A 13,181-nucleotide genomic window follows, 5' to 3' on the forward strand; every position below is an offset into this window, starting at 1 on the left:
AAAGAAGTCGACCAGGTTCAGGAGGCAAGATATGCTTTTCACAAACCCGAACTGGGTGGGGTCCAGAGTTCGGAGGTTACCAATGTCTTTGTTTATGAATTCCATGATGATACATTCCAGGGCCTTGCAGACCAGGATAGTTCCCAGGATCAGTGGTGGCTTCCCCTTTGTGGAGTGGGATAACTGCTGCTGTGCACCATTCAATGGGAACAAAGCCTGACATGAGACTGATTGAACAAGGTGCTTAGCTGGGGAGCCAGTTCATTCTGAAGTTCGTGTAAAACACAGCCTGGGATGTTGTCCGGTCCCATGGATGCTGTGTTTTTGGCTTTACAGAGTGCTGCTTTTACCTGTGAAGTTGTGATTACAGGGACTCTGCATTCTTCCTGTATAGATATAGGCCTTTTAGGGGGTGAGAGGGGGGTAAAGTTAGCACTGAACCTATCTGCCAGGATGTTGGCAATATCAGTTGGTTCTGTAATTTTTGTGCCATTGTGCTGTAACTCAGAGCAGATCTGGGTGTTGCCATTGAGATTCTTGACATAGCTATAGAATGCTTTGTGGTTGTCCTTAGAATCAGTGGCAATCTTGTTTTCATAGCTAGGTTTGGAGGATCTTAGAAGGGATCTCAGCTTCTTGCTGAGGCTGACCAGGGAGCTCCTCCACTCATGGGATTTTACCCTCTTTTGCAACAATTTCTTCCTTCTATTGTACAGTTTGTTTATGGCAGGGGACCACCAGATTGGCTTCCTTTTTTTGGAGGATAGCATCTTGATTCTGTTTGGGATAACACGATCCATGCACTCGTGTAAGTGCTTATAGAGTGCATTTGTATAGGATTCAGCAGTCATAACTGTATTGTCCATCTGCATGGGTGTCATGAAGTTCACCACTTCTGTCTTAAGAAGCATGAAGTTGGCTTTGGAGAAATTTTTTACCGTGGTTTCCTTAATGGGGGGGGGCACAGGATGTGGATATCTAGGGTGATTAGCTTATGGTCAGATCTGACCAACGAGAAGTTGACTTCAGGTGTGGAACACCGGTCACTCATGTTGGTAATGACTATGTCTAGGATATTGCTCCCCTGGTGGGGGTGTGGATAAGTTGATCCAGGGCATTGGAATTTATGAATTCCAGAAAGCACTGAGTGAAGGAGTTGGTACGTGAGTAGTTTTCCCAGTTAATGGTGGGGTAGTTGAAATCGCCCAATATTAGGGTGTTTGGTTGAACCCTAATAGTTTCCAGTATATCAAGAAAAGAGGAGTGGGAATCCTGGGGCATGGTGGGGGATCTGTAGCAAGCTACAATTTGGATTGCAGTTTTACCTAGAGTTACTTGCACTTGGACAACCTCGGCTGCATTATACTGAGCAACTAGCTTAGAGGTGTGGATATCCTTAATGAATACGGACACACCTCCGCCTTTGGTGTTCCGATCCAGGTTAGATGGCCGAAAAGTGTGGTATGAGTTATAGCCTGGTAATGCAGGGGTGCTCTCTGAAGCCTTGAACCAGGTCTCAGTCACTGCACAGACATCGATGTTCTCTATTTTAAGGAGTGCCTCAAGTGAGTGCATTTTGAGATTTAGACTTCTAGCATTGAGTAGCATTACCCTCAGTTTTTGCTTGCCTGTTCCTGTTATGGTGGTGAATTTGCCATTTGAACCTTGACTAAAAAAGGCACTATAGGGGCACCAAGAGCCTTTGCCAGTATCCAGAATCTTGCTGCTCTGAGGTGTTTCTCATGGGACTGGATTGTGACCTGAGGCCAGTTCATGTGATCATCATAAACTTCATGGCCTCTTTAATATTAACAGTCATCCAGTGGGGAAGCGATGAAAAGCGTGGAAATGATTACCTTGTTTATCTCAGAGACACTGGCCTCCGGATCCTTTGACTCCCTGTAGAAAACTGAATGACACACAGTACTATATCATGCACTACCCACAGGTGTGCTAGCACAACCATGACATCTTACAAAGGCAAGCATGTGACTAACAAACAGGGATGACAATAAAATGGTGCATGCAGGAGAAGGGCTGGCTTCAGGATTTACTACCAGATTTACTAGCTAAGAATGAATTCATGTACACATTTCTCAGGTTCTCACAAAACATCAAACTCTGACACCTACACCTTGAGGCATGAGCTCTGGCATGGGCTGACCTAATCAACCGACTTCAATCAGGACCTGCCAGTCCAGCTACTACAATGATCTCATCAGCTTTTGTCAAAACACAGGATGGCATTAGCCTGGGTCCTTGTTTGCTGAGTTCAGCCTCTGAGTAGACCAGGAGGCCAGATTAATTTGAGAAAGGGGCAGGCTGTGACAAACTCTCTGATGGTATGCCTCTGCTGCAAGACCACTATTTAAGCCACAGGCTATACTGTGGACTCAAATAAAGATCTCTGGGCAATTAACTCTTAAATGTTGCCATCCTTTCTGTTGCCAGTTAGGCTAAAAACTGCTAACAGCAGTAACTATTCATTGTAAGGATGAAACGCTGACACTGCTGACAATTAACAGTGTGAGTATTTGCTGGCTGCTAGGATTGTGATCTGAACTGTGCAAGTGGCATTAAATAACTGTCAGGCATGGGGGCAAGCAAACTTATGTAGACCCTCCCTCCTGGTGTATTATGTAAAGATGTGTGTCAGAAGAAAAATGCAAACATCCCCAAGTATGAAATCATCTTTTTTTTTTAACTAAATTCTGTCAGGTGTAGAGGACGAATCTAAACAATCATTGATTCCATTAAGGACAGTCTTTGATCTTTCATTCTGCAATACTGTTTGAAGCTGAACCAGTCTAAATTATTGCAGACAATCTATGTATATTACTCTGGATAACCCTACATTATGAGACAGATATAATTGTGCTATTTTTAAAATGTGCATGTGTGATCAGTACCAAATGTGGTACCCCTTTTCTGAAAGTTCTACTTTGCATTTTATTTCTTGTTTTGAATTTTACTTTCAATATGCTTCCTGTCAGAGGCCTCTGCATTCCCATGACAGAACTTCCCTAAAATAAACAAAATAACCCTACTGGTGGATAAATTATTTAAGCAAGTGTTTGCAAAGTGCACTGTGAGACCCTCTCGGGAACCTTATCATGGGGTCATAGGAGTTACCAATGTTCGGCGTATCATTGGTTGCTTTAAAAAAAATAAATAAAAATTCCTAATAGCAAATACTGTTAAACAGGGGCCTTGCTTCTCTATTCAAGGAGAGCCAGGCCAGTCAAGCCAGGGGTGAATTTGTGAGTACCCATCCAGCTGTCCAGCCCTTTTTTTAAAGACAGTTTGTCAGACTGCTTAATTTAGAGAGGGAATTTGTTCCAGAGAAGGGCTAGGAACTGCATCTACCCCTCTTCCTAGTCTTATTTATTTGATGGAGTAGATTTAGGTCTCTGGCCCTAGTGTTAACTGGACTGTTTGATTTACTGATGTACAACAGCTCTTGGACTACTGTATCCCTTTAAGCAAGGCACAAGTCTACCTTAAATAGTCTATATGAAAGTGACTACAAGAACAAAGCCTCTAGTTTTTCCCAGAAGATAAAGTATTTTAAGCCCCTGATCTTTTTATTAATTTAATTTATTTACTTATTAACTGACTTTTGATTACCAGAAAAGTCCGACTTGGTAGGAGCCCATTTTCAGGAGAGACTAGGGGAGAAAAATTCCAAAGTACTACAAAACATTTTAAGAATAATAAAAAAAATACAAAAAAACAAACACAATTTAAATAATTATACCAAATTAGACATAATATGAAAACATTGGTTATGAACAGATACAAGGTAATATGATGATGATTTAATACTTAGAGAAATTTTAGTCAGTTTATATAGAAATTAAAGTTTGATGACTTAGTAAGTTAATAGACTAGAAGCAGGAATTGTAATACAAAGTGAGAGAAAAAAAAGGCTTATGGTATACTTAGAGAGAAAGTCAAGGGAGAAAAATTGATAGAAGTAAGGAAGTGAGTGAAGAAGGGACAGTAAGGAGATGTAAGGTATAAATAGGTATTTGTTCACATTTAGGGATATAGTTTATCATGGTGTTAAAGCAAGAAGTGAGTCAAAAGGCTAGGAAGTCTTAAAGAATGGTTTTGAAGGATGAGAGGAAGGGTACTGATCTAATGGATAGAGGTGAGGAGTTCCAATCCTTAGCAGCATGGTACGAGTAGAGACAATACCCATGAGATTTGATAGGTTTGTGGACAGACAGGAGTTTTTCGTCACTGGATCATAATGACCAACTAGAAACATAGCTGTGTAGAATGTTATTTAGTGCTGGACAAGCATATAGATTCTGATTATTTTTATAGGTGGTAAGAAGCTGTGTATATGTTTGTTGATGGGGTAGTTCTAACCAATTTAGTCTTTTTAGTGCTACACAATGGTGGGTTCTAAAAGGGGTATTTGCTGTAAATTTAGCAACTTTGTTATAGCGTTGTTCATGTTTTGATTTTTGTGATGCAAAAGGTTAGTAAGGATGGCAGCACCATAAACAAGTTTGAGGAAGAGATAAGTAGTGGCAACTGTAGCTTCAATTGCATTGGTGAGACAAGTTTTTGCCTCTATAAAGCAACTCCCCAGTCTTTGATAAGTTTTTCTTATGTAATTTTGCATATGCAGGTCGAATTTAAGATTATCATCCACTAATCATCCCTAATAATTTGCTATGTGAAGGGACTTCAATAGTTGTATTATAAAGAGAGGACTTTTTGGTTATGAATCTCTAGGGTCTTTCCAATTACTTGATATGCTCAGAAAGGCACATCTCAAAGAAGGCATTGATTTCAATGTTGGGTTTAATCAGTGTGGAATACAAGGAGGAGGACTACTTTAGATCTTAAGATTCACCTTTAGCTATGAGCTGAGCAAGGTATAGGAATTGCCTAACCACTGCTGTAACATGATGGTCAAATATTAAGGGAGATTATGATGCTGTGTAGGAGAACTAGTTCAAATTACTTCACATGAACATGCATATAGTTAATACTCTGTGGTATGGCTTTTCATATACACTGTGCTGTTCTCTGAATTCTCTTTCATGTGTTTGAATTTAACTTTTAACTGAGCTCTGAAGTGAGAAGTATAAATTCTGCCTATATTTGTCTTTACAGACTGCAGAGACACTCTGGTGCAAAGTATTACTGCTTAAAACAATATTACCAAATGTTTTCCTTGCTGAACCACTTGGCCATGTCAGCGAACTGCTGCATTGTTAATATTTGTGGTAGAGCTATTCACCTCAGGTCTCTGCTAAAACCTGACTCAAACCAGTTCCTTTATCAAAAAACAAGCAACAGATTAATTAACTGTGGCAAGATATGCACATATATCTTATGAACCTCTTCACAATGGAACACGGGCACTTCTGTTCTTTAAAATTTGGCTTGTTTCACATGGATAACTATCCTACAAACAGTATAAACTGCACTTTAAGAAAACAGCAATGCATTAGTCAGTGATATGCACAGTTCTAAAACATTTCATTGTTATTATTATTATTATTACTATGAATGACACTACTTGATTTTTCTAATGCTAAAGCTATGAAAGTGCAAAAATTAACTACAGCAATTTCAAAATACCTTTGGGGTACCTGCCTAAACAATATAGCTTCTGGAAAGTTATGAAGTAGGAGGCTAGAGACCCATTCACCACTGCTTTTTAAATAATCTAAAATCATAAAGCATAGCCTCCAGATGCTGAAGCCTTCAATCAGTATGCTCAGTCTTCAAACACAGAAAGCTCTGCTCTTAAAAAGAGTGAAATGTGTTGCTAAACTAGGGTACATTTTGGCCTCAACCCTACAAAGACAACCATAATTGTAGATTCCCGAACTACATCTTACTTAAAAGATAGGCTCGTCACACCACGGTTTGCTTAAAAAAATATTAACTAATACTGTTGAAAACAGTTTATAAAAGTAGGTGGGTATGCCATGGTTCTTCACATTTACTTATGTATTTTACAATTTAACTGGGCAGATGTGCTGGTCTACTTACCCTACTCAACCTCAACACAGGTACAAGTGTAAAGTAAGTCATTTTCAAGGATCACAATGCTACCGTTAATTTAATATACAAGAATAAATTATAAAGAAAATTTGGAGAACAAAACAAATTCACTAGTAAAATTAATAAAAGTATACATCAAAAATCTACAAGTTGAAACATTTCTGCACATGTGAGTACCTGATGGAAGTCGCAACAGTAGACAATACATAAAATATATACAAGCTGAAAACTTCTTGCAACTGTAAGTACTTGATATTAAGAAGCTGAAAAAGTAGTCAGTGTTGTGAAAGTGCTACCTTACTTTTTTTTTTAATTTATGGATATTTTCTATATTTCTTGTCATTACAAAGTTCATCCTAATTTGGAAATGGCTTTTTCTCCTATTGTCAGTTTGTATCTGGGTCTGACCAAAGTTAGTGTACTCTCTTGGCTGTTCTTAAGGGAAGTACTTTGTAAATCAGATTATTAAGGACCAAGGGAGGAAAAGAGATCTTGGTAATAGGCAGCCAGTGAGCTCACTGGTAGCAATTTGTATCTGCAAGGTTTTTTTTTTTGCTTAAATTTCCTTATGCTGTCAACTCTTTTTAGTATTTGAAAATAAGACACACAAACTGCCAGTTTAAAAGAGAAGCTCAATTCTATGAGTGTTTAACAAAAGCTTCATTCTGTTTCCACAGTCTCAGCCTATTCTGTCACTCTGTGCGACTCAACAAAACAGTGTGTCCCTGAATCACTCCTGTAAGAAGGCACTTGTGCTTAGCTTAGTAGGTTTACCCAACTAAATAAAAAGGTCAATATTTTGGTACACATTACATACTGACAGGAACTAGAAAAACTAACTTCAGTGGTTTCATAAAAATTAAGACATTATATCATTTGATCAATCTAATAAAAGACATTGATAATTCCACTTAAATGTGAATTTCAATATCTTACCTTGCCATGTTCTTTTCTCATGTGAGATATGTAAACCTCCTTTTGCGAGAATGGTCTGTCGCAATCCCAGCAAGTCCAGCAGATGCTGGTTGTCTTTCTAAGGGGTATAGATTTCTTTGCAGGTGATTGAGATTTCTTTTCTAGTTTCTCAGTCGCATTGACAGGTTTTGTTTCCTCTTTACTCTGACCTCCTGAAGCAGGTACTGCAGCCTTGGTATTTGACAGTAAATTAATCCCCAGATTTGGAGGGCCTTCAATACTTTTCAGAGTGCCATGCATAGACTAAATTTAAAAAAAGAAATGTGTTAATGACTTGCCTGCAGAAAAAAATGCTGCCACTGTACTTCTGATAGAAAAGTAAAAACGATACTTACCACGTGAGTTCAGTTTTCTGAATGCATTTAAGCAGACTGTGCTATGTTATATTCACTGTGGTTGTATTTTAATGTCAGCAAGCTCAGAGATTAAAAACAGCACCTGATCAATGCCACTTTCATAGGCTAATGAGGGCATGTAGCCCTTGAAGGCATTGTTGAAACAGGAGCATATTCCCTTCCCTGAAGCTACACTGACTTCAAAGTCAATTAAGATAAGTATACAGGTGCAGAGTAAGCATTGCACTACTCAACTGGGTTACATGGGCAGACCAACAACACATAAAAAAAAAGTTATGTCTTACCATAAAGTTCCATCTGAGTTGTCCACCTTCATTTGTCATCACCTGTGAGTTCAGTTTTGATCCTTCGGAACTGACCCGGCCATTTCTATAGCTCGTGGTCGCCAAAAAACTCTTAAACACATCCCTTACCCATAATGCAAAAGGTAGATCACCTCAGATCAAGTATGCTGATTACATAATGAAAGACGTAAAGATATTGAAAGAGACCATATCTGTATTATAATTATTTTCCAAAAGGAAAGTCACATGTGAAAGTCCATTCTTCCAGGAAAACCGGGAGGGGAGGTGATGATTGATGAAGATGGACAACTCAGTTGGAACATTATGGTAAGACATAACTTCTTTATCTGAAGCTGTCAATCTTCATCCTGTCATCACCTGTGGGACAGTCTCTCCAGCTACTTAGAACCCTGGGTGGAATCAAGGAAGGATATTCCTGAGCATCATTGAGCCAAATGATGCTCTACCCCTAGAGACCAGATCTAATTTTTTTAATGAGTAATAAAGGTATGGGAAGGTGCCCAAGTTAAAGCTGCACAGATGTCAACCATGGAAGTTCTTGACTGGAAGACAGCAGAAGTAGCTACCACTCTAGTTGAATATGCTTTTGGAGGTATAGGTAAAGAAATACCCCTTGTTCTATAAACAAAAGAAATAGTCCAAAATCCATTTAGCTAGGGTTACTTTGTTTACAGGTTGTCCCAATTTGATATGTGAAAAGGAAACAAACAGCTGATCAGATTTCCTTATGTCCTTGGTCCTGTCAAGGTAGGACCTTAGTTGTCTGTGTACATCTAATAGATGTAAATTGTACTCCCTCTTGTTAGAATAATTTGGGAAAAACACTGAAGATTAATGCACTGATTAAGGCTGGTTTCCAACACAACTTTAGATAGAAAAGATAGGCTGGTCCTGAGAGAAACCCTATCCTTATGAAAAATCAAATATAGAGGTCTAGATGAAAGTGAATGAAAAATTCTGCTGAAAAAGGAGACCAAAAACTCAAATGTAATGGATAAGTGCTTTCATTCCTTTAGTTAATCCAACAGAACCTCATCAGATAACAAAACAATACAAACTTCCACTCTTTGTATAGAGTGGAAGTTTTTATTGTTTTGTTATCAGATGAAGTTCCGTTGGACTAATTAAAAGAACAGAAGCACTTATCTATTACATTTGAGTTTGTGGTCTCCTTTTTAGGCAGAATTTTTGTGGTTGTGGTTATTTGATTATTGTGGACTGTGATTTGTAATGGCTACTAAGAAAATATTTTTCCAGGATAGCAACTTTACATCACATCTAGAGGCCGGCTTGAAAGGGGTTTGTGCCAAGGCCTGCAGCATTAAGGTAAGGTCCCACTGAGGAGTAGGGTCCTTTTAAGGGAGCTTTAAGAGGAGAGCACCACTTAAAAAGGCTTTGCAAAGTCTGTATGAGGCCACAGATGATCCGTGGAAACCACTGAGAAAATTAGAGATGGCTGCAGCTGAACTTAAATTATAAAAGTGGAAGCACCATCACTGAAAATAGGGGCTAGAAAGTGAAGAAATTCATGGATTGGTGCTGAAAAAGGATCAAAGTCATGAATGGAAGCCCAGTGAATGAATCTCTTCCATTTATTCACTTAAAGTTTGCGAGCAGATGGTTTATGAGACAGCAAAAGTATGTGTTTAACTGGGGAGCAGAACATATCATGCATGGCCACTAATGGAATTGGAGAAATCAAGCTATCAGCTTGAGACTTGTAATGTCTGGGTAACTGATACTTGTCAGGTGTGACAGGAGGTTAGGAGTTGGAAGAATCCATGGTGTTTGTACCAGATGAAGCCACAGGAAGGGGAAACATATTTGCCAAGGCCAGAAGGGGGCAATGAGGATGACTTCACTCTTCAACTTGTCTGCTTTCTGTACAAATTTGGGAAATAGTAGGGTTGGAGAAAAGGCATAAAGGAGACCAGAGTACCAATTGAGGGGAAGAGCATCCCTCAGTAACTCCCCCTCTGGGGGGGGATGAGGGCAAAGTAGTTGCTGCATTTGTTGTTCAGAGGAGAGGCAAAAAGGTCGCAACAAGGCTGGCCCCATAATCAGAAAATCCTTTCCAACACTTTTGGATTGAGAGACGATGCGTGAGGTAGAAGGATGTACCTGCTCAATTTGTCTGCTATCACACTGGACTTCCCTGGAACATGCATTGCGATCAGAAAGTGGTTGGGTGAGATCACCCACTGCCATACTCTGAGGGTTTCTCGGCATAAGGGGTAAGATCTGGTTCCCCCTTGTTTTTGATGCACCAGACCACTGACATATTGTCTGTCTGAACTGCAGTCATTCCTAGAGGTAGACTCCTGAAGTGCTCACAAAGCAAATAGCATTGCTCTCAGCTCTAGAACATTTATGTACAGATTGGCCTCTGTTGGGGACCAAGTGCCTTGGACTGTCTTTCCCTGGCAATGTCCCCCCACTCAAGCGGGGAAGCATCCGTGGTCACTGTGGCCTTGGGTTGAGAGGGAATGAACAGGCATCTTTGTCGAACTTGGCTTGAATTAATCCAGCATAGAAGATCCCTTTGACATATGTCAGTGATTAATAATGGCATTGATAAGAGATGCTGAAGGACTGACCAGTGTACCACAAGTAGCCATTGCAATATTCTCATGTGAAACCTGGCTAGGAGAACAAAAGTTATGGCAGCTGTCACTGACCCTAATGCTTGAAGCACTAGACATGCAAGAACTCTGTTTCTTTGTAACAGAGCCTGGACTTAAGTCTGGATAGTTTCCAATTGAGACAGAGGGAGTGAGGCAACTGAGGTTCTTGTGTCTAACAATACTTTTATAAACGTTAGATTTTGTGTGGATTTCAGCGAGGATTTGTCGAAGCTGATTGTAATGCCTAGATGGTTGCATAACTGTAGAAACTTTTATTTTGCTGTAAGTAGTAGTTGCCTGGTAGTAACAAAAATGAGCCAGTTGTCTAAGTACAGAAACAGCCGGAATTCTTGCAGTCTTAAGTAAGCTGCTACTACTGCCATGCATTTGGTGAACACCCTGGGGGCTGTGGTGAGACCAAAGAGCAGAACTCTGAACTGGTAATGACTGGTTCCTAGCCAGAAGGAAAGGAATCTTCTGGACCATCTGTCCATCTTTATATGGTAGTAGGCATCCTGAAGGTCTACAGAGCACATCCAGTCGTCCTTTCCCAAAAACAGAAGAATGGACTGAACCATGATCTTCCAGAATATGTTTTTTCGAACAGATTTTCAGTTTGCTGAGACCCAAAACTGGTCTCCAGTTCCCTGTCTTTTTTGGCACTAAAAAGAATCTTGAGTACAACCCGGATCCTATTTAGTCCGGTGGGACTTCTTGGATGACTCTTTTTTTCTAGCAGCTTTTGAATTTGAATAGTTGCTTGTTTCCTGTGACTGTATGGAACAGTGGAGAATCTCTCTAAAAAGGGAGGATGAAGGGAAAAGGGAATAATATATCCTCTGGAAATTATTCTCTGCACCCAAGTATCAGAGGTGATTTCTTGCCAGGCTTTCAGGTGCAGGGATAAGCGACCCCTGACTGCCTCCAGAGGTAGACAATCAGGCCTCCATTCAGGAGCGCTGGAAGGGTTTCCCTAAGAAGGAATCCCAAGAACCCTGACGTTACAGGCCACCTCTGCTGCTATGGTAGCGTCTTCCATTATTGTTCCCCCTCTGACTCTGGGGGAACTTTCAACAAGCGTAGTCTGTAAAGACCCGTGAGACTTCCTGAATCACATTTTGCCTGTTCATCTTTGGTTCCCAGAAAAGGGTCTCTGAGGAGTGGAAAAGTGTACTTCTAATGCAGAAAGGGTTTTCCCTTCCTTCCCACACCTGGTTAAAGTGTCTCTAACAGTTAGGCCAAAAAGGGAAGAGCTGCCAAAAGGTACACTGACAAATGAAGACTTGAAGGGCTCCGCAAGATCACATAGGTGCATCCAAGCAAGGCTCCTTATGGAAGTTCCTGAACCCACTGCTCTTGGAGTTCCTTCAGCAACTTGAGAAATGAGCCTCATGGGCAAGTTGGAAATGGATGCCAGGGTAGCTAACTGAGAGGTGACTAAATCCAGTACCTCTTCAGAAACAGCTCCTGAGAAAGTATCAAACAGCTCCTTGATCAGATATCTCTGCAATCTTGTAAAATGTGCCAGGTAGTTCAAAGACCATGCGGCAAAGGTCAAGTGAAGCATAAACTCGCTTCCCAAATCTATCCATCACCCGCAACTCTTTATTGGGGGGATGGATAGAGGAACTTTGTTCTGCTAGTTCCTTCTTAGTGGCTGCCGCTACCACAACTGTATCAACAGGAACTCCCTTAGCCCAAAAAGGCTTGTCTTCTAAGGTTGTAATGATTCTATCTGATCTCTTGGGATTGGCTCGGTAGCATCAGGGGCCTTCCACACCCATCGAGAGATCAATCGATGAGCTGATCGGCGGGTGGAGACATGCAGAAGTAGACAGGTGGGATCCATAAGCCTGCAGGTACATAGACTCCTCAGCTGAAGGGTTGAGGGACTTCAACCCACCTCTATGTTTAAGTATTTCCAAGATGTCTCCAAATGAGACATAATCAGGAGGTGATCTGGGGGACCCTTCACCTTCATCAAAATATGTATCTTCTGTGACAGACTCTTCTGGAGAGTCCAGGTGCTTCCTCTTGCATGATTTCTTCTGAGTGACCTCCTCAGGGGGAGCATCTCTGGAGGTTCCAGAAGAAGAAGGGGTACCCTGCTAGGTAACTTGAAGCTGCAGTACCCACTGTCCTTGCGAAGGAGTTGGTTGATGCTCCAGACCTGAAGCGGACAGAGACAGAGGCTTCAAAGAGGAAGGAACTGACCTGGTACTGGAAGTAGCCAATGCGCTCCTCATGGCCTCAAATGCAGACTCACTAGAAGAGAAAGGGTGCTCCAGGGCCGAAAAGGAAGGCCTCAGCTCCAAAGACCCCCCCCCCACCTCAATGAAGTCCACACTGAAACCGAAGTCAGACTCGAGCATGTTTGTGACGGCTCACAGAGGCACCAAGACTGCTCTAAAAACCCTGGAGCAGACTCAAATGACTTGGAACTGACTGCCAGGATGCGGCCTCGTGAAGACTCCAGTTGCGATACAACTGGAGTGCTCAGAGCAACTGTATGTTCCAATGAGAAAGAAACGTTCGGAACCAGCATGGTCAGTTCTGGAAGCTTGGAACCAAAGACTCTAAGGTACCTGTGGAGGTTAGAGGAGAAGGGTTAGCAGGGGAAGTGGAAGGTGTCTGTGCCTGAACCAAAGAGGAAGGAGCTGATACAGTACCTGACACACCTTGGGCCCGAAGAATCTTCATCACTAACCTCTCCACGTCGACTTCAGAGCGACTCCTGGAAGAATGGACAAAGACCACAGAGGGGGACTTTGGTCTATCTAAAAAGGGGGATGGTGGTCTGTCCGCAGAAGAATCCAGTGAAGGGCAATATTGTTTCCTTGGCTGGGAAGTGATTGGTATAGAAGACTGTTCTGGAGCCAATGAAGGAG

General features: G+C 41.2%; 1 protein-coding gene across 2 annotated transcripts in view; it reads right to left on the reverse strand.

The window, feature by feature from the left end:
- Window positions 1-13,181, reverse strand: part of ZNF532 (zinc finger protein 532) — a 700,664-nt gene that overhangs the window by 108,665 nt on the left and 578,818 nt on the right. For both annotated transcript variants that reach the window (XM_044066159.1, XM_044066160.1), the window contains exon 7: window positions 6,970-7,251. In XM_044066159.1, the coding sequence (XP_043922094.1) occupies window positions 6,970-7,251 (282 nt within the window). The remainder of the gene's footprint in view (window positions 1-6,969; window positions 7,252-13,181) is intronic.

This window comes from Protopterus annectens, chromosome 1.part0, assembly GCF_019279795.1.
Source record: "Protopterus annectens isolate FY-2018-M chromosome 1.part0, PAN1.0, whole genome shotgun sequence".
NCBI lineage: Eukaryota > Metazoa > Chordata > Ceratodontiformes > Protopteridae > Protopterus > Protopterus annectens.